The sequence below is a fragment of the Kockovaella imperatae genome (assembly GCF_002102565.1).
Source record: "Kockovaella imperatae strain NRRL Y-17943 chromosome Unknown BD324scaffold_9, whole genome shotgun sequence".
Lineage (NCBI taxonomy): Eukaryota > Fungi > Basidiomycota > Tremellomycetes > Tremellales > Cuniculitremaceae > Kockovaella > Kockovaella imperatae.
In genome coordinates, this window is record NW_019028949.1 from 25,889 (window position 1) to 42,806 (window position 16,918).

The 16,918-nt window shown below is 55.4% G+C and overlaps 11 protein-coding genes across 11 annotated transcripts; 5 read left to right on the forward strand and 6 right to left on the reverse strand.

The window, feature by feature from the left end:
* Window positions 1–22: 22 nt before the first annotated feature.
* Window positions 23–675, forward strand: BD324DRAFT_682021 (hypothetical protein; the record flags this gene model as incomplete). The annotated part of the gene is made up of 1 exon (XM_022019135.1): window positions 23–675. The coding sequence occupies one exon, from the start codon at window positions 23–25 to the stop codon at window positions 671–673; it is 651 nt and encodes a 216-aa protein (XP_021869991.1).
* Window positions 676–927: 252 nt separating this feature from the next.
* BD324DRAFT_651779 (hypothetical protein) lies at window positions 928–1,552 on the forward strand (the record flags this gene model as incomplete). Its single annotated transcript, XM_022018392.1, has 2 exons — window positions 928–1,105; window positions 1,146–1,552. The coding sequence occupies 2 exons, from the start codon at window positions 928–930 to the stop codon at window positions 1,550–1,552; spliced, it is 585 nt and encodes a 194-aa protein (XP_021869992.1).
* A 31-nt stretch (window positions 1,553–1,583) lies between these two features.
* BD324DRAFT_651780 (P-loop containing nucleoside triphosphate hydrolase protein) lies at window positions 1,584–3,329 on the reverse strand (the record flags this gene model as incomplete). Its single annotated transcript, XM_022018393.1, has 1 exon — window positions 1,584–3,329. One exon carries the CDS (start codon window positions 3,327–3,329, stop codon window positions 1,584–1,586), a length of 1,746 nt encoding a protein of 581 aa, XP_021869993.1.
* A 599-nt stretch (window positions 3,330–3,928) lies between these two features.
* Window positions 3,929–5,320, forward strand: BD324DRAFT_507557 (hypothetical protein). The gene is made up of 2 exons (XM_022012958.1): window positions 3,929–4,558; window positions 4,597–5,320. Exons 1-2 carry the CDS (start codon window positions 4,173–4,175, stop codon window positions 5,204–5,206), a joined length of 996 nt encoding a protein of 331 aa, XP_021869994.1. The 5' UTR covers window positions 3,929–4,172; the 3' UTR covers window positions 5,207–5,320.
* Window positions 5,200–5,981, reverse strand: BD324DRAFT_629311 (60s ribosomal protein l11). Its single transcript, XM_022016193.1, has 5 exons — window positions 5,939–5,981; window positions 5,839–5,899; window positions 5,478–5,799; window positions 5,342–5,434; window positions 5,200–5,297 (listed from the first exon to the last, which is right to left on the reverse strand). The coding sequence occupies exons 1-5, from the start codon at window positions 5,939–5,941 to the stop codon at window positions 5,249–5,251; spliced, it is 528 nt and encodes a 175-aa protein (XP_021869995.1). The 5' UTR covers window positions 5,942–5,981; the 3' UTR covers window positions 5,200–5,248.
* BD324DRAFT_629315 (hypothetical protein) lies at window positions 5,982–7,774 on the reverse strand. Its single transcript, XM_022016194.1, has 2 exons — window positions 7,099–7,774; window positions 5,982–6,915 (listed from the first exon to the last, which is right to left on the reverse strand). The coding sequence occupies exons 1-2, from the start codon at window positions 7,632–7,634 to the stop codon at window positions 6,438–6,440; spliced, it is 1,014 nt and encodes a 337-aa protein (XP_021869996.1). The 5' UTR covers window positions 7,635–7,774; the 3' UTR covers window positions 5,982–6,437.
* Window positions 7,775–7,812: 38 nt separating this feature from the next.
* BD324DRAFT_629317 (hypothetical protein) lies at window positions 7,813–10,967 on the reverse strand. Its single transcript, XM_022016195.1, has 8 exons — window positions 10,429–10,967; window positions 10,321–10,374; window positions 10,175–10,270; window positions 10,043–10,138; window positions 9,956–10,001; window positions 8,799–9,911; window positions 8,511–8,760; window positions 7,813–8,291 (listed from the first exon to the last, which is right to left on the reverse strand). Exons 1-8 carry the CDS (start codon window positions 10,813–10,815, stop codon window positions 7,898–7,900), a joined length of 2,436 nt encoding a protein of 811 aa, XP_021869997.1. The 5' UTR covers window positions 10,816–10,967; the 3' UTR covers window positions 7,813–7,897.
* Window positions 10,968–11,755: 788 nt separating this feature from the next.
* Window positions 11,756–12,452, forward strand: BD324DRAFT_609143 (hypothetical protein; the record flags this gene model as incomplete). Its single annotated transcript, XM_022014144.1, has 2 exons — window positions 11,756–11,939; window positions 11,983–12,452. The coding sequence occupies 2 exons, from the start codon at window positions 11,756–11,758 to the stop codon at window positions 12,450–12,452; spliced, it is 654 nt and encodes a 217-aa protein (XP_021869998.1).
* An 83-nt stretch (window positions 12,453–12,535) lies between these two features.
* On the reverse strand, window positions 12,536–13,715 carry BD324DRAFT_629334 (kinase-like domain-containing protein). The gene is made up of 2 exons (XM_022016196.1): window positions 12,653–13,715; window positions 12,536–12,605 (listed from the first exon to the last, which is right to left on the reverse strand). Exons 1-2 carry the CDS (start codon window positions 13,708–13,710, stop codon window positions 12,599–12,601), a joined length of 1,065 nt encoding a protein of 354 aa, XP_021869999.1. The 5' UTR covers window positions 13,711–13,715; the 3' UTR covers window positions 12,536–12,598.
* Window positions 13,716–13,850: 135 nt separating this feature from the next.
* Window positions 13,851–15,634, forward strand: BD324DRAFT_629339 (Snf7-domain-containing protein). Its single transcript, XM_022016197.1, has 5 exons — window positions 13,851–14,221; window positions 14,274–14,507; window positions 14,549–14,886; window positions 14,928–15,090; window positions 15,130–15,634. The coding sequence occupies exons 1-5, from the start codon at window positions 13,886–13,888 to the stop codon at window positions 15,613–15,615; spliced, it is 1,557 nt and encodes a 518-aa protein (XP_021870000.1). The 5' UTR covers window positions 13,851–13,885; the 3' UTR covers window positions 15,616–15,634.
* On the reverse strand, window positions 15,627–16,875 carry BD324DRAFT_646051 (integral membrane protein sed5; the record flags this gene model as incomplete). The annotated part of the gene is made up of 5 exons (XM_022017618.1): window positions 16,612–16,875; window positions 16,230–16,562; window positions 15,985–16,172; window positions 15,692–15,943; window positions 15,627–15,653 (listed from the first exon to the last, which is right to left on the reverse strand). The coding sequence occupies exons 1-5, from the start codon at window positions 16,841–16,843 to the stop codon at window positions 15,627–15,629; spliced, it is 1,032 nt and encodes a 343-aa protein (XP_021870001.1). The 5' UTR covers window positions 16,844–16,875.
* Window positions 16,876–16,918: the final 43 nt, after the last annotated feature.

Consider the following 16,918-nt stretch of genomic DNA (forward strand, 5'->3'; position numbering starts at 1 on the left):
TATCTCCAATTCATACCGCATAATGACATCGCTGAACGACACTCACTTTCAGATCACCGTCACTGCTCCAACAGACGATGCCAAGGCTCTCTTTCAGCGATGGAAGACGCCCTCATTAAGGGGAGAGTCTTTGAACGACTGGAGAAGGGTAACCACTGACGATCTTGGTGGCGATGAGCCCAGTGATTCAGAGCTAGCCACCACGTTCAGGGTCTATCGCCATGAATTTGTCCGGAATGAGGGTGGGCCAAAACCGTGTGAAGATATACCGACACTGTGTGTAGACTTCTCAGATGATGCGACAATCAGCAAAAAGGACCTGGAGAAGCTGATTGATTTGGCGGCTAAAGCCATTTGTAAGAGTGCTTCGCTGCTCGAAGGTCTCCGGGACTTGCAGAGGCAGAGGGACGCTCTCGCCCATCCTCCTCTCGAGGCGTTTCATCAGCTAGAACTGTCCACTCGGTACTTGCAGAAACTGTTGAAATCTCGGGCATCTTGGGGAGCAGCAAGAGATCAGGCGGACAGCCTTCTTTCTCTGACGCACGTCAGCAGTCTGCACGGTCTGACGATGGCAAGTATCAAGCATGCCGAGTGCTTGATTACCAACGCAGGTCTGACTCCGACTGAGGAGTGGATATCGTGGACGACCAATGCCAAGGCTTGGCGGCCTTAGACAGGCTGGGACTGACATGCCGTGGCGGAGGTACAAGATGACACACGGATATACGCACGGTAGAGATGCATCATGAGAGGTGATTGATACACTTTGTGACATCATTGCTTCCATTGACGAGGTCCATCGCGGGATTCTTTGACCCTCCTTTCCGACCGCTCTGCACTATGTAAGGTTGGTACAGGAGCGAGAGACCAGTACAGACGTCTCTCTTGCAACAGACACCCACCCTTGCAGCAGGAACACTCCCAGTGATGTCGGCCTCGACTCAAGAAGTACTATGGCTCCAGTCCCTCTGGGACGACCCGACGCTTGATGGCCAACCGCTGACGGACTGGCATACGATACGCACCAAGCACCTCGGTGGCGATGATCCAAGCTTGTCGATGCTTCTCGCCGCTTATCGTGTGAATATCGTCAAGTTTGAACAGAGTGAGCTGCCGGAGAGGGACATCGTTGACGCTCCTGCCAGGTATCACGAGCATCCTCCGTGAACCTCGACCCGACACAGCTACGTTGACCGCGAATGCGGATGAAACGCTACGCAGGAGCGCTTCCCTGCTCCAAGGACTCAAGTCGCTGCAGCTGACCAGAGACCCAGGCACAATCCAAATCGAGGCTTTTCATCAACTGGAACAAGGCGCAAGATATTTGAAGTGGATGCTCGAAACGAAAGAAGCTTCCGATGCCAAGAATCACAAGGTTGACAAATACTCTCGTCGGGAGGATAGAAGGCTAATCCAGGGACTCGTCAAGGCGGCCAGTGAGCACGCCACTTGTTTGATCACCAATGCAGGTTTGACCGAGACTGAAGAGTGGACAGAGTGGTCGAATAAGGCAAAGGCATGGCGGCGTCAGGCTTCGGACGTTGATGAGTGAACATGCATACAACGAAATGGCGAGCCGGTCTCTACCTCTGTCTCCGGATTGCAGCCCTGCGAGGGAAAGAGTCGTGAAACCTCCCCGTTCTCTTCTTTGAGGGCGTCGGTAGACCTGCGAGAGCCCCGACTTTCTCCGTCACGCTCTTCACTCCCCTTTTGCCATCCCCAAAGACGATGACTCTTCCGGTCCGTCCGGCTCGTCCAGCGCGTCCAGCGCGGTGAACAAAGTCCAGTACGTCTCTGGGCTCGTCGACCAATATAACGGCACTGACTAACGGGTGAAAGTCGAGGCCTCGCGATAGGATAGATGTCGTCACTAGGACCCGGCTCGAAGCCGTGTCCTCTGCATTGGAGATGCTGTTCATCGCTGCTCGAGCCTTTGGCTCAAGGAGGAACCTGTTCAATGGGCCATTTTTGCCGTGAACTCGATGATTGCCTCCACCTGTCCAGATAACAGTTGGAATTTTGAGACGCTCAAGCAGAGCGCCGAGAAGTCGAACTTTGGCATCGGTATTGCAGAAAATGACATATTTGGATCTGTTGAGGTCCTCACCCTGTTCCATCCTCGCTTTCCGCGACCGCAGATCTTCCGTCATGATGTGTTTGAGATGCTGACCCACTTGGTTGATGGGGCTGACGTTGCCCGTAAACTTGATGAATCGAGCTTCGAGACTGGATGGGAGTTTGTGTAGATTGGGCGAGAGGAGGTAGGTGAATGGCGTAGAGGCGAAGAAGGGGTGCGTGGACATGAGCTGAAGGAGGGCAGGGGGAACAGTGGCGGTACACAAGATGATGTTAAGATTCGGTCGATCTTTTGCCAAGTGCATGATCACGGTCATGGTCTCTTCTTGAAAGTCTCGACCCAATAGGACATCCGCTTCATCAATGACCAACCAATCGAGTCGATCAGGGACGACCCAGGCTTTTCGCATTTTGTCGAGATTCTCATCGCCGCCAGGTTTACTCAATCCGAGCATCCGTCGTGTCATGGCCACCGTGCCGAGAAAGATATCTTTGATGCCTCGTTGTTTGCCTATGCCCCCATCTTGCGTCTGGCTCATTCCGAAGACACTGAGTTTCATTGAATGCACCAATGATTTGGCCAAACCGGTCGTCTGTCGTGTGAGCTCGTGTGTCGGGGAGAGGATAATGGATCGGGGTAGGAGAGCTTCATATTTGGAATCGTCATCGTGATACTTCCTGTCTTCCCCTTCTGTCAGCTTGAGCTGAGACATGAGAGGGACAAGGAAGGCCAACGTCTTGCCTGAACCCGTTTCGGCGCCGAGGAGCACCCGTTGAGAAGGCTCAGCGACTGGGAAGAAGTGGTTGAAGGCGAGGGATTGGATGGGTGTGGTTTCAGGATGATCTCCTAGCTTTTCGTAGACACCAGGAAGCATCCGTGGATGGACTTCAAACTCATCGAATCGTTTCGGAGTCGCATGAGAAGCCGGCGCAGAGGAGGGCGGGAGATCGTATGTAGTAGGTGAAAAGGATCTCGGTCGAGCGAGGGCCAAGCGTCGGCCGGAAGCGCCACCGGGTTTGGCGAATCGCTGATATCTGATTCGCTTTCCTGGTTTGTCGTCTGGACGAGGTGGCTTGTGGCCGTAAAGTGCTGAGGCACTGGCAGGCGTCCCGCTGAGCCGCGACGAGAAGGAGGAGGAGGAGGCGGCAGCGACAGGGGCGAGATTCAGCGACGAAGCGTGTAATGATCGGACGAGGACTTGACGCAATGGGTAGACCGTCATAGCCACTGCCAGGGCTCTAGATGGGCCCATGGTGAGCATGTTGCAGGCCGGGGTTCATAACAGGTATAGCAAGCTATCTATGCATTAGTCGATCACACTTCGGAAATTTTGGACCGTGACGTGGGATTTCGGGTCAGCGGGTCAGCAGGTCGACTGGAGGTGAAATTTCAGCGATTGCTCAATCGTTACATCTATCTCAAGTGATGACCACGGTAGCCTATACACATCGTGAGTGTGGTCCCTCTCCTTAGCTTCATCTCCTCCTCTGTCTCTATAGCTATAAATGAAGAGCGGCACATTTGCCCCATTGGCACCTCTTGACCCAGGGCTATCCGACGTCTCATGCTCAGCGCATAGTCGATAGCCGCTGCTCTCAACGGACATCTGATATCACACCATCCTATCCCATTCACCTATTCGCCCATTCACCCATTTGCCCCAGTGCTGCCTGTCTCTTGTGCTGCTGTACCATTGGCTGACTCAGAATAATCCCTCCCCTCCCAGACGAATGCATCATAATGTCTCACTGTTTCGAACCCCGTCGCAGCTTGGTTCCCTCCTTTCGTATCGATCTCCTTCTCCCGCAGGGGTTCAAGGGCAAAGGATCACTGTGACGAGTCTGGCCAAAAAAGTGTGAAAGAGCTCAGTCATGTAAGGAAGAGGCTAGCTTGTGGCGAGACGGACGGGATGCCCACCCTCTTCGTCTTTCACCCCTCAACACTTGACGATCGGGTCGTGAAATTTTCCTGTTCTCTTACAGACCAGGACTTGGATGTCTTTGATTCTCACACATCTCCCTACCCTCATCCGTATCATTGTGGCCGAGACAATCCTTGAGTTGTACTGGATCGCTCTCCTGGCTATGCGTGAGTCATGATGGGTGACAATCAACCGTATACTTCTTTCATCCCCCGATTGCCATCACGTCTTGGGCCAGGCATCGTGGGCAATTATCATCCTCAACAGCAGCCTCCTGTGTTTGACATGGACCGTACGGTGTCTGCCCCCGCCACCCCAAGCACCTGGGACACTGCTCTTCCTCCCAGTGCAATGACCTGGCCAGACCATTCTGAACCGTCCGAGTATGATGAATACACCCCACCGAGAAAGAAGCGCGCTCAAGTGAGAATCGCATGTACACATTGTCAAAAGGCTTGCAAGAAATGCTCAAACACGAGACCGTGTGAGAGGTGTGTCAAGTATGGTCTGAAGGATTGTATTGATAGTGTGAGGAAGCCGAGAAAAACGGGTGTCAAGAGGTGAGCCACCTTGTCCAAGAGATGTGATTTGACGGCAGGGGACCGTACAAGAGACGATCAACCGAGGGCTGCTCAGCACCTCCGCCTTCGTTCTTTGACAACGCCTTTATCTCTGCCCTTCAAGGGGAGACATGGAGCAATGGTCAACGATCCGACAGGGTCAATGACCAGGTGCTCTACCCTCCCACCCCCGTCGTGCCTTTTCCAATCAGTCTCAACGGCAGGGACGATCCATTCTCACGTGCCGTTTCGCCCATTCACGGCGCTGCTCTGCCACATGCCCTGAGGAAGAGTCCTTTTGATAGCCCCTTTGAAGCATTCTCCGACCCCTTCGCCCCGCAAGCTCCGCCGACCCCTGTGTACTCGATCTCCGCACCAACGTCACCCAGACAGAGAGAACGTCCCGAGCTCCGGTCCCAGTCGACCGAACCCGTCGTACCACCCAATCAACGGCTGTACGACCCCATGGTACCTTCCATGACGCCACATGCCCTCCAATCGCCCGATATCGTTGCCCTCTCGCGGATACGGAAACCCAGCTTGAGGACGTTGATGAGTCACGGAGGGAGTCTGGCGGGAAGTAGACAAGTCAGTTCAGTGCAGAGTCCCACACTGTTTGATCAGCCGCTCGTGTGGGAGGAAATGTAGTGGGAAAAAAGTGTGTCATGGCATCCCTATGGTACAAATTTTTTATCGAGAGACAATGCCGTCGAATCGTTGCTTGAACCAAGCGATGGTCCTGAGAGTGGGTCAGTATATGGGAAGGTCCTTCCAGTTATTCACTGTTCTGGCTTGACTCGGTGAGAGTATCCGACACGGCCAGTCTTGGCCTTTCTGCGGGCAACCCTGTTTCCTGGTCGTCCCATGACGGTGAAGCTAGAGAGGATCAGCGTCGAGTCGTGCGAAAAGTTGAACCCACAAGTCCATTCCGAAAATACCGATACCTGGGTCGTACTTGATACCCAAGTCAATGTGTTCCTCGATACCGAATCCAAAGTTTCCAGTCTCTGAAAAGTTGCGCCTCCTGAGCTCGTACTCTTTGACTTTCAAAGCTCGCTCCAAGACTTCCTCAGCTTTGGGTCCTCGGATAGTAACGTGGCAAGCAATCTTTTCATTTCGCCTGATGGAGAAGGATCGGATGGTGTATCGAGCTTTGGAGGTGACGGGGGTCTGACCAGTGAGTTGTTCCAACACTTTGGAAGCTCGCGTCAGTCGATCTCCAGATTCACCAACGGAGATGTCTTGGCTTGTTAGCATTTTCATGTCCAGTCGAAGCTCACTGATGACGAGCTTCTCGATACGAAGCTCCTTCATGGGGTTGACAGCGGCAGTCTTGTCGGCCTGAAGGGGTGTCAGATGCGTTGCACGCGCATCACTCACCATCTTGAACGAGTTTGTTGGATGTCTAACAACGGTACTTGGGACTGGCGAGCTATGCATGCAGGACCTCGGAAGGCTATCGGAGATATGAGGATGAGATCCGGCGTTAAAAATGAAGAGATTCAATGTGGCGCGTTGCGAGTGGCAAAACGCTTAACGCCGAAATTAACGGTAGCTGCATTATCCCATTCTACCATCCCCACGCCTCGTCCGTCTCGTCCCGTTGTTTGATCGAGGACAAGCTGGCAAGACTAGATTCAGACAGTGGTTGCGCATCGTCGTCGAGGTCACCCAGTAGGTCTATGTCAGTCACCGAAGCAGAGGACGTCGTCACGGAAGCAAGAGATGAACTAGGTGTCAGGTCTGCAGGGGGTCGTTTCTTGTTCAATCGGGAGGCATTTGCAGGCAAGGCAGGTCTCGAAGGCTCAGATGGCCAAGCGAGCATGGATTTGAGAGGGCCACTTGACGAATGAGCGAGAGGCTACGATGATGGGCACACTCACATGTCGACTTTAGAAGGTTGTGGAGACTGGGCATCCGGCACCGTGCCTCCCGCAGCTGCGCTGACAGTTTTGACGAGTTGAGTCCAGAATCGTTTCCCTCCCTCGATCGTGTCTTGTCCCAGCAGACCTTCCGGCGTGGTTCCGAGACTGGTGATGAACGAAGCGAGAGATTGACCATCTGATGGAGTCAGAGCGGTGGAGTTTGTACCTGTGGCGTGCTCTGCAGCAGGACCAGGGTCAGCTGCAAGCGTCTGAGGCGGTTCGATGGGGGAAGGTCGAATGGTGGATGTGCCCGATAATGGATGGTGGCCAGCCCGGACCGGTCGAGACGGTGCTGGTGGGGCAGACTTGGAGATGATGGCTGTCCATCGGGTCTTTAATTGGTTGAGAGAGGCTTCTTGGGAGGCCAGTTCTTGGCGGAGGTCGTTGACCCGTCGTTCTTTCTGTGCGATGAGGGTGAGGAGATCGGCGTGTCTGTGAGCAAGCGAGCAAGCGAGCGTCAGCGAGTGCGCGAGCAAAGGAGGGATAACGTAGACGGGTCATTGGCTACGGGTCGCCCGAGACGGGTCGACTGCGGCTCACAGACCACCGGTCATTTTTGACAGGCACCATGGCGACGATACCTCGCCCAGTATGCAACATCGGAGCCAGACTCACCTCTCCACAAACGTCTCTCCTCGCCTGTCGTCGTCTTTGTTCTTCGCTTCCGGGCATGAACCCTCCAGACTCTGCACAGAGCTTCGTTTGCCACTCGATCGACTCGGGCCCGCGATCATCTCCCCAAAGTATCCCCGTTCCTCTGCCCACGTTTCAAACTCGCTCCTGGTCTCCTCGTGTGAAGATGCCTCTCGCCGAGCCAATGCAGGCGAATAGGAGATACTGCTTCGCATGCCCATCGCTCGACGATGAGATGGTCCGCCAGCAGGTTGCGGACCAGGCGTGGAAGGAGTGGTGTTGGTGTGACCTGGAGCCCGTTGAGGACTGGCTGGAGCTTCTCTGATGGGAGGCCGAGCGACGAGGGAAAGACGTTTGAGTCGATTTGCACCACTGTTGTTGACCTGCTTGGCTTCTGGATGGTGATGATCCGAGGTGAGCGGCGAACCCGATAGGTTTTGTGTTTTGGACATGCTCAATGGTCTTGATCCGTGTCCTTCTCGACGTGGTAGCGCGGGAACAGCGAATGTGGAGTCCATGATGATGCCCCCTTGAGATGATGCGTAGCGCGGGGGGTTGAAACAATAAGGTCAGGAGCGTTTTGTTACGCGACTGATTTCCAAAGGGGGGGACAGCCTCCTCAAATGAGACGCATAGATAAATGATATGTCTCGTGGGATGGGCGAAGGCACTGTACGCATCATACCATGGGTGAGCAAGCATATCTGTGGCTCATGCATGTATGGTCCTCATGCATCGTCGCGACAATGGTCACGGAGAATGTCATCCGTGCAATTACAACTCAATTCGCACCCTGCTGCTCTCGTCGCCGCCTCTCCTCCTCCCGCCTAACTCTATCCGCCTCCCACCGTATCCATAATCCTCTCAACCACACCAAGCCCATGATGACCAACGCCACGCCGAGGATCACCACGGTCTCCATGAGATCTTCATCTCCCTCGTCCATGACCCCGCCACCTGCATCGCCCGCAGTGGTCGTCGTCCATCCTGATCCTGATACATCTTCATACAGCTCCCCATCGTCATACTCGTCCAAGTACGGCGGAATCCACGTCGTCGCGATGATTTCTTTGAGTCTGGCGAATAGACCAACTCGGGGTTGTCGAGAGGATTCGTCTGGTTCAAAGAAGCGAAGGCCGGGGATCTCGCCTCGGGTTTGGAATTCGGTCCACCAGCTGAGGTAATGTTAGTGCGAGCGTCGCGAGCGGCGTAGCGCGCAGGGCCAGTGGTGGGCGAGCGAGCGAGCGAACCACCGAGGAATCTCTCGCTTGCCCGTCAAGGACGAGTCTCCGAGTCTCTCGCTTGCGAGTCTGACCGACTGAGTCGCTGCGCTCGCCGCCATCGGCGAGTCTTACCGCCTGATTCGCTGCGCTCGTCACGCGTTCGCCACTCACCTCCTCACATACAACCCCGCTAACGACAAGACGACCGCCGGCCAAGCTTCCCGACTTGTCTCCCCGCTCATATCATAATATCTCTTTGCCAAGTGCCAATCCCTCGGCACCCCCATCCCCTGTTCATACATCCAGCCAAGATTCCAATACGCCATCGCAGAGGTTTGCGTATCCGCCGCGGTTTGATAATAATTCGCAGCGAGTTCCATGTGGTCATAGTCGGGGTGCGGCGGCAGGTCGCCTCCGGCGTCTGAACCTCAGCTCGAGCGGAAGAGTAGGTGGACTCACAATAAATATCCCCGACTTTGACCATCGAGTCGACATTATCCTGCGCCGCACTCCGGATCCACCATCTCAGCACATCGACCCCTCTGTCCTGCCCGATGAACGCGACATTGTTCTGCGCCACCTCACTGCCCATTTCTGATCCAATCATCCATCCCACCATGGCGTTGTCCACTTCACCTCGTGCCCATGCACGATCCGCCTCAGCGACGTAATCATCTTCCCAGCTCCCTCGCTCAGCGACGACTTTGAACCAGCCCACGGCCACGCCACACATGCCCGGTCGACCCCCCGTTCGACTGGAGCTGGCATGGACTCGGGCGAGGAGGTGAAAGGCCTCGAACGGGGACCCGTTGCGCAGGGCGACCTCTAACAATGGGACGGCTGCCGGTAGCTCTCCTTTTTCCAGATGCAATTTACCGAGATTGACCTGGGCCTCGGCGAGGTCTTGCGCCGCGGCGGCCGAGAAGTAATGGAATGCCTTTGTCTTGTCCACCTTGACACCCAGCCCGTCACGGTGCATGATCCCCAATCCGTTGTGCGCTTCCTTGTCGCCAAACTCGGCGGCTCGCTCGTACCACATTTTGGCCTTGCGATAGTCCATTTTCGATCCTTCGCCACGGAGGTGCATCCGACCGAGAAAACTCGCGGCAATCATCGCCCACTCCCTGATGGCGTCTTCGTGTTCTTTGCTCAGCTTGCGTTTCGGTGCGATCTGTCCGTTGACCTCGTCCACTGGCCAAAGCGTTCGAGCGACTTTGACAAAGTATTCTCTGGCTTTCACGAAGCTCTGTGGGATCTCGCCGACGCGTTCAGCCCCGGAACCAATGCCACCGCGAGACGGGTACACGCTGCCGAGGTAGAATAATTTGCCGAGACTGACAGTGTACTTGTGGGAGTCGCGATCGGAATGATACTGGTAGTATTCCAGAATCTCTTCCTCGGTCTCTCCTCGGGCGGTAGCGAGGGAGGCTTTGACCGCCGCGCGGAGCGCGTTGCCGTTGCTAGACGCCCAGGAGGCTTGGAGGCCATAGATCCCACCGGCGCGATCGGACAGGCGTGTCGTGACAAGGGGGAGCGCTCGACCTCCAGGCGGTCCGAGGAAGGAGGCGTAGGCTGAGGGGGCCGCGTGAGTGGGGGGACATGCAGGTTGGTCTCACCCTTTTCCGCCGCATCCGAGTAGTAGTCCAGGGCCACCTGACAGTCCTGAAAGTCTTCAGCATGAGTCAGCAGTGTGAACAACGAACCTCTTTGACTCCGATTCCTGCCCAGTACTTGTATCCCAGAGCCATCTGTGCGGGTTTGTATCCCTGCAGCGCGGAAAACGTGTAGTACAGCAAGGCCTGGGGATCAGTATGGCATCGTGCCAGTGCGCTCACCTTGCCCTGGTCTTCAGTCACGTTGCCGATCCCCGTGGCGTAGAATACGCCCAGCATGAATTGTGCCTCGGGATCGGATGATGTTCCGAGGGACCTCTGAGAGAGAGGGATCATCAGCAAGGGGGGGTGGACGCAACAATGCTCACGCTGTACGCTTTGAACGAATTGGGGAGGTCTTGCGGGATGTCTCTCGGCGGAAACTGTGTTGTGGTCAAGTCGTGTGAGAGAGAGAAAGAGAGTCGAGCGTTACTCACCATGCTCAATTTCCCCCTGACCGCCCAAACCCTCTCGCATCCCGATTCTTCCGCTTCGTCAAGTAACCTCGACATGAGCTCAATCTTCCCTCTACGGCTCTTGGTGACCCTCAACGCTTTCCTCGTACGTGAGGATGATGGCACACGGGAGACTATCGGGTCAAGCAGTCGTGGGAAGATCCTCAATGCCGTTGAGATTGGACCAGGTCCAGGGGTCGTCAACGATACACCCAACTTGCGATCGAGGTGGGCGTACGCACCCGGCGCGAGCTCTTTGAGCAAGCCCTCGGCTTCGCGAAGAGGTGCACATGGGTCAAGAACATCGGAGCAGGAAACGGTCGAGCTGAGGAGGAGGAGGAGGAAACATAGGAGCAGTCGGGGGAGCATGGTGTAGTGCTGGCAAGTGTCATGGATGGAAGATGCTTTGTCCGGGCCGGATGAAAGGAGTGCATATTCCCACGGTGGAGAGGTATTTCCGGAAGGCCTTCGCGCGGACTTCCAGGTGTACGTCGCACACCAGGAGGTTTCAACTCTGAACGTGGAATATGACTTGACAGGCGATGGGAGAGGGGTGTAGTAGCCACAGATAGCCTTAGGTGTACCACTGGTCTGACGTTGTTCATGGCTAGAGTACTTTCCCTCTCGCTACCAAACCCCTGTCGTCCGAGCTAGGTTCGTTCTTTTGGCTGGACTATGGCTGCCACGTCACAATGTGATAATCACACGACCTTGACACTGATGCTCCCACTACAGACAGATGATGCAAAGGGCTGATACAGATTGGGGGGGAAACATCCTAAGGGGTCAGTGTAGCGCACCATTGCAAGACTCGTTCTGCTGATGATCAAGGTACTGATAACCCGTCTAACGCTATAGCTCACTGCTCTTGGCGATGACTGTATAGGAACCCCTTCCTTTAGACCGGCCACCGGGCAGCCGTGTCTGTATATCCCTTTCGATCAACTCTGTCGCTATCTCTGTGGTGACACCGCGTGGTGACAATGTCGCGACTACCCCGTCGTCAAAAGGGAGATGGAGCGAGGAGAAGTGTGATGGCCACGACAGCAGCGGCGACAAACTCACAATCCACTCACACATAATGATAGGTACACTCGCGACACAGGTCCAATACTGATCCTGTTCCTCGACATTGATCGCAGTTTGTATTGGGGGCAACTATTCATGTCACCTTCTGACTCACCACCCTTTGCCCGTCTTGGCTAGTTTCCACGCTACTTCTGCCTTCCTTTGGAAGAGGGAGAATTATATAAGAGTCGCGTCCTCAATCTAAGCGACCTCATCTACCACCACCACCACCACCCCCACCATGCCCAAATCCACTCGCCCCCGACCCATCATCACCGCTACCCCAGCCGCCGTCCCCAACCTCCGCCCTCGACGCACCACCGCTCGACCCATCAGCCCAGATTACGCCCCCTCCGACACTGACTCCCAGGGCAAGCTAGAGATCAAGCGGGAAAAGAACCGGGTCAAGCAGCGTAACCTGCGAAGTGAGTGTCGCAAAAGGTCTCATTCCTCACTCCGATTTATCAGTCCGTCGAGCCAACCACATGGCTGCACTTGAACGCGCCAACCTCACACTCCACAACGAGTGCGCCTCTCTTAATCGCAGCCTCCACTCCATTCAACATCGTCAAGCGGCCCTAGACAATTGGATCCACGATCTCGAGTCGACTCTCCTCTCACACGGTCTGTCCGATCAAGTCCACTCGCTCCGACGTATCTGGGGAGGCGGCGAACAGCACGCCTTCTCCGTCCTCGTTGAAGCGGCTGCGCACGTCCGGCCCAAAGATCTCGACGTCCACCCGTATCTCTCCACAGGATGCGCTGCACGGCCCACCAGTGCTAGCTCCAGCATGAAAATTTCCTCCCTCATCGACCCATTGTCACCTGCCGTGACGCCCGTAACCCTTCCACCGATCGCCTCCCCCGTGCTCGTTCGATTCACTCAAAAGGGTCACCTCGCAACGCGACGCGCTGCGCCGGCATCCCACGGTCGATAGAGTGAGTGTAGCCGAGAGGTACGAGTATGGTCGAGTGGTGCGAGTGTAGTTGAGTGGCACGAGTATAGCTTCCATCTGAGATACCTTCACCTGGTATGCATGCACACATTGAGCAAAGTCTCACGGATATGAGCTCCTACACAAGGTTATCCCCTGGTCCAGGTCAAATCGCCGTATATCCGTCTCGACACGACGCCCACCTCTGAGTCCATTCTGTATTCCCCTGCCACCCCGCCTTGAGCCGCTTGTACGACTCCAGCATGTGACCCAAAGCATCCAGCAAATCCTCTTCCAAAGCCTTCAACTCTCCACACATGAACACACTGAACAATATTTGATACAGCTGGCCAATCTTCGCTTCGACCAGCAGCTGGTCCACGTCGACGTCGTCCTCGCCCAGCTCCTCCTTATACGCCTCACAGAACGACCTCTCTTCCTCGGGCGACGGTAACGCACATCCGGTCAACTTGCTACCATTCGCATTCCAGTCGTACATCCTCGCTGTAAAGAATCCGCCCATATCGATCCCTCTGTATGCATATGTCGCCGTCTCATAGTCTATCAGCACGACCTCTGCATCGTTTCTGACGAGCACGTTGAGATAGTTTGCATCCATCAGTGCGAGTGACGCCTTGCACTTGTATCTCGTGAACAAGCTCGCCACCCAGTCCAACTCGGCAGGCCAATCAGTCTCTGTGAACCATGGGTGATCCTTATTGGCCTCACACGCCGCCTTGAGCTCCTCCACCACCGAACCAAAGGTCGTCCGTCTCAGCGGAAGAATCAACGAGTGGAACCTCGCGAGACTCTTCGCCATGTCCTTACACAACAACGTCGCCTCGTCCGCCCTCAACGTCCGACTATCAATCCATTCCTCCAGCCTCCCACCTCTGAACACCCCGTAAAGTCTAGGCCCCCATCCACGACGGCCCATCTCGTAATACATCACTGCCTGTTCAGTCGCCGAGAGCGTCGAGCTGGTAACGGGAGGTTCCTCGAGTCCTGGGCCCAAACCAAAGAGGCGTATGAGGACTCGCGAGGGTTCACGATCCGCTCGCGTCGTCCTCGAGACGAGGTACAGGCGGTTGACGAAGCCTCCGAGGATCGGTCGAACGTCGACCTCGGTCGGCTTGATACGCCATTCGAGAGGGAAGAAGGAGGCAACGAGGGACAGTGCTGTCTGTGCGTCCATCATGAGGTGCATCACTACTACTACAGCCGCGAGACTGTCTCGGAACCGACGCGACCAAAAAATCATCAAGCTTCATGACGTTGTCCACCTTTGAGTCTTGATCGACCTTCGAGGCAGTTGACCTCTATCGTATCTGGAGGACGACTGCTCCGCCGCCCACCAGCTCACCCGAGCACCATACCCATCCCCTCGCCACCCACCCCTTGCCCCCCCCCCCCCCCCCTCTTTTGCCTTCGCCACCATGTCCACATCGCTCCTTCATCAAACCCCATCAGCTACCGCCTCCCCCTCCCTGCCGCCGTTCCTATCCGTCTCCCCGCCTCCCGTCTCCATCCCCTCCTCACCCCGCCTCGATGCCCTCTACGCCTCCTCCTCGTCTCAGAGAGAATCCAATCCTACAGGCTACAACGCCAACATCTCCTGGTGGTCTCAAGTCGTCCAAGAGACCCTTCGCAGCGGATGGTTGAATCGCTCCGAGACCGATCCCGATCGATTAGTCTTGACTCTGGACGACAAGACAGCAAAGCGATTAGCCAAAGCCGATGGGACGCTCCCGAGAGGTCTCGGCGGTCTAGCGGTGAGTCTCCGTCCCTAACAAATCCTGGCATCTGGCATCTGAACAGTGACAGCTCAATCAATCGACCTCCTCACCGCCGTTTTGGCACCCCTTGACTCACTTTATGGCCTCGACTCTACCCATACACTCACCTGCGAGCCTGACCTATCGCTTTGTCGGTCGCCCGCTCTGGTGGATCCTCGCTCAGGTCAACCCGTTTGGCTCATCGACGACGACCGTGGAGAAGGAAGAGACCCTGTGGAAACGATACAAAGGCAAAGATTATGTTCATATGCCTCTACTCGAGGTGGGCGCGCTTGTTTGGAGCATCCTGCTGATTTCCAAAAGGAAACCGCAGCCAACTTTATAGCTTACATCGAGGACAACCCTCCGATATCATACTCTGCCTCCTTGTTCACGCCCTCTTCCTTCCGTGACGAGTTTGGAGAGATCATATTCCCAGATAGCGATACGCTGCCAGCAGGTCGCCACACCTTGTCCATACGCGACACACAGGTCCTCCTACGTTGGCTCAGTCGCGACTGCGGCGTCGTCGTCATGGAGGGCGAAACAATTCGTATCTCTTCCGACAGCATCACGGAAGCGGACAAAGGCACCTTGACCATCGTGACGACCTTGAAGCGGATAGACGAGCAAGTGGACAAGCTCCAAGTGGAGATTGACAAGTGAGCATCCATGTCTGTGACTAAACCTGACCCACCCTCAGGTGTCAAGCCAAGGCAAAAGCCCACGTCCATCAACGCAATCTCGCTCTGGCCCAACTCAAACGGAAGAAAGCGCTGGAAGAGGTCCTGGACAAACGACTCGGCGTCGCTCACCAGCTGAGGACAGTGCTGACAAGTATAGATCAAGCCAAGGACGACGTGGAGGTGAGTGATGCAGATAAGTGTCGCTGACTCGCATCACAGATCATGGAGACGTATGAGACCTCCAACGCCACGCTCCGAACGATCCTCTCCAACCCAGCGCTCGATGTCGATCACGTCAACAAAACGACAGACGATCTCGCCGAGGCGATCGCCAGTCAACGCGAAATCGACGATGCCATTCGAATGGTGGGAGGTGAAGACATCGATGAGGACGATCTGGCTGCAGAGCTGGAGGGGCTGGTCGAGGAGGAGAAGAGCAAGGTTGTGGAGAAGGCCAAGGCTGGAGATGAGGCCACACCAACGGACCCGCTCTCGACCCAGGCGACAGACTCCGCGGACCAGCTCTCAACCCAGGCAACAGGCTCCGCGGACCAACTCTCGAGCCAGACGCCAGACACCGCGCTCGCTGCACTCGAGGCGCACGAGCGACGCTACCACGACGCGCAACAACGTCAACGGGAAGAACGTCAGCGAGCCGAGGACGAACGCCGTACACGAGACGCCCAACGCATGCCTGCCGAGTGATTATGCATACGTTATGACACTAGGATGAAGACGAGGAACTGTTGATTCAGCTCAACTCTCTCGCGAAGCTGCTCACGAAAATAATCAAAACGCCAAATATCTTGAGCATCAACCATCTATTCGATGAAATAGAGGCGTAGTACTTGAGAAGTTCCCTCTGGGCGCCAGATACGTTTGCAGCGATATCCGTCGTATCGGCATCTATGCGCTGCACCGTTTCTCTCTGTTCAGCCACCATACCGGCGAGTTGAGAGAAGATTTGACCGAGTTCTGCAATCGTCGATTCGATCGACTCGATAGCAGTAGACCGTGACTGAATATAGTTGTCCTGGAAATGCAATCAGCAGTGCCAGAGCGACTCCCCCTCACCTGCTGCTCAACCAGTTGCATCTGCTGATACCCCTCCCCTTTGACCATGCCACTCTCGCCTCTGTCACCATCCAGATCCAGAGCCAGGAAATCCTTCTCATTCTCACTCGGTACAGCCCTCGCTTTCCCCTTGCGGTCTGAGAATCCAGACCCAGGACCACCTTGCGTCTGGTTGAACAAGAGGGAGTCTGTAACGTGATCAGCACAATACTCGCCCCCCCCCCCCCCCCTCTTCCGGGACTCACTGCTCGGCTGAGGCAACGTAGCATTGGAAGCAGTGTGCATAAACTGTTCTGTCCTATCCTTGCTCGCCTTCATGTTTTGCGTTCTGAGCTCCAACACATCCTTGAACCCCATGCCCATATTGGCCAATCGACTCTGGAGCAACATGACGACGTTGCTGTTATGTTCGTCGACCTGTCCACCTGCGCCTTTTGTGGCTCCTTGTTTCTGAGACCGGACATAAGACTGTAAAGAGGCGATCTGGGTGTTGAGTGAAGCGATATCTTGACGGATGATGTAGGTTAATTCAGAGATCTCAATCGGCCTATCGTCAAACAACGTTTTGCGCTTGGCCACTGAGCGGCATAATGAGTTACGATACGATTCCGATCCGAGTCTACTCACACTGAGCAAGCTTTTGCAGTTTCAACGTCGTCGCATTGATGTCCTTCGCGATGGCTCCTGCCATCCGACCGAATTCACTTGGCTTTGCATCCTTGCCTTTCCCTTTATCCGGCCGACTTAAGAGCCTCTCTTTCGCCTCGTCTTTGCCTTTCCCGACCGCTGGCAAGGCTGTGCGTGAACGGATAGACGAGAGCGTCGAGTGAAACTCTGCTGTCCTATCCCTCGGTGACATGGGTGGTATGTCGAGTGACGAACAGACGACAGCCAGGTGTAATAATGGATGCGGTGTCCAGGGTGAACGAAAACG

Bases quoted from the DNA above. Each gene is read 5' to 3' on its own strand.
- BD324DRAFT_629311 (XM_022016193.1), bottom strand. The intron at 5,800-5,838 runs GTGAGCTTCGAC...TAACAAGCCAAG, and splicing joins TATCGAGAAGCTCGTCATCA to ACATCTCCGTTGGTGAATCT. The intron at 5,435-5,477 runs GTGGGTTCAACT...GATCCTCTCTAG, and splicing joins GGTATTTTCGGAATGGACTT to CTTCACCGTCATGGGACGAC.
- BD324DRAFT_629317 (XM_022016195.1), bottom strand. From the start codon at position 10,815: ATGCTCCCCCGACTGCTCCTATGTTTCCTCCTCCTCCTCCTCAGCTCG. The intron at 10,375-10,428 runs GTGAGTAACGCT...ACCACAACACAG, and splicing joins TCAGGGGGAAATTGAGCATG to TTTCCGCCGAGAGACATCCC. The intron at 10,271-10,320 runs GTGAGCATTGTT...CCTCTCTCTCAG, and splicing joins ATTCGTTCAAAGCGTACAGC to AGGTCCCTCGGAACATCATC.
- BD324DRAFT_629315 (XM_022016194.1), bottom strand. From the start codon at position 7,634: ATGGACTCCACATTCGCTGTTCCCGCGCTACCACGTCGAGAAGGACAC. The intron at 6,916-7,098 runs GTGAGTCTGGCT...GCTTGCTCACAG, and splicing joins GGAGAGACGTTTGTGGAGAG to ACACGCCGATCTCCTCACCC.
- BD324DRAFT_507557 (XM_022012958.1), top strand. From the start codon at position 4,173: ATGATGGGTGACAATCAACCGTATACTTCTTTCATCCCCCGATTGCCA. The intron at 4,559-4,596 runs GTGAGCCACCTT...ATTTGACGGCAG, and splicing joins AGAAAAACGGGTGTCAAGAG to GGGACCGTACAAGAGACGAT.
- BD324DRAFT_629334 (XM_022016196.1), bottom strand. From the start codon at position 13,710: ATGATTTTTTGGTCGCGTCGGTTCCGAGACAGTCTCGCGGCTGTAGTA.
- BD324DRAFT_629339 (XM_022016197.1), top strand. From the start codon at position 13,886: ATGTCCACATCGCTCCTTCATCAAACCCCATCAGCTACCGCCTCCCCC. The intron at 14,222-14,273 runs GTGAGTCTCCGT...GAACAGTGACAG, and splicing joins GAGGTCTCGGCGGTCTAGCG to CTCAATCAATCGACCTCCTC. The intron at 15,091-15,129 runs GTGAGTGATGCA...CTCGCATCACAG, and splicing joins AAGCCAAGGACGACGTGGAG to ATCATGGAGACGTATGAGAC.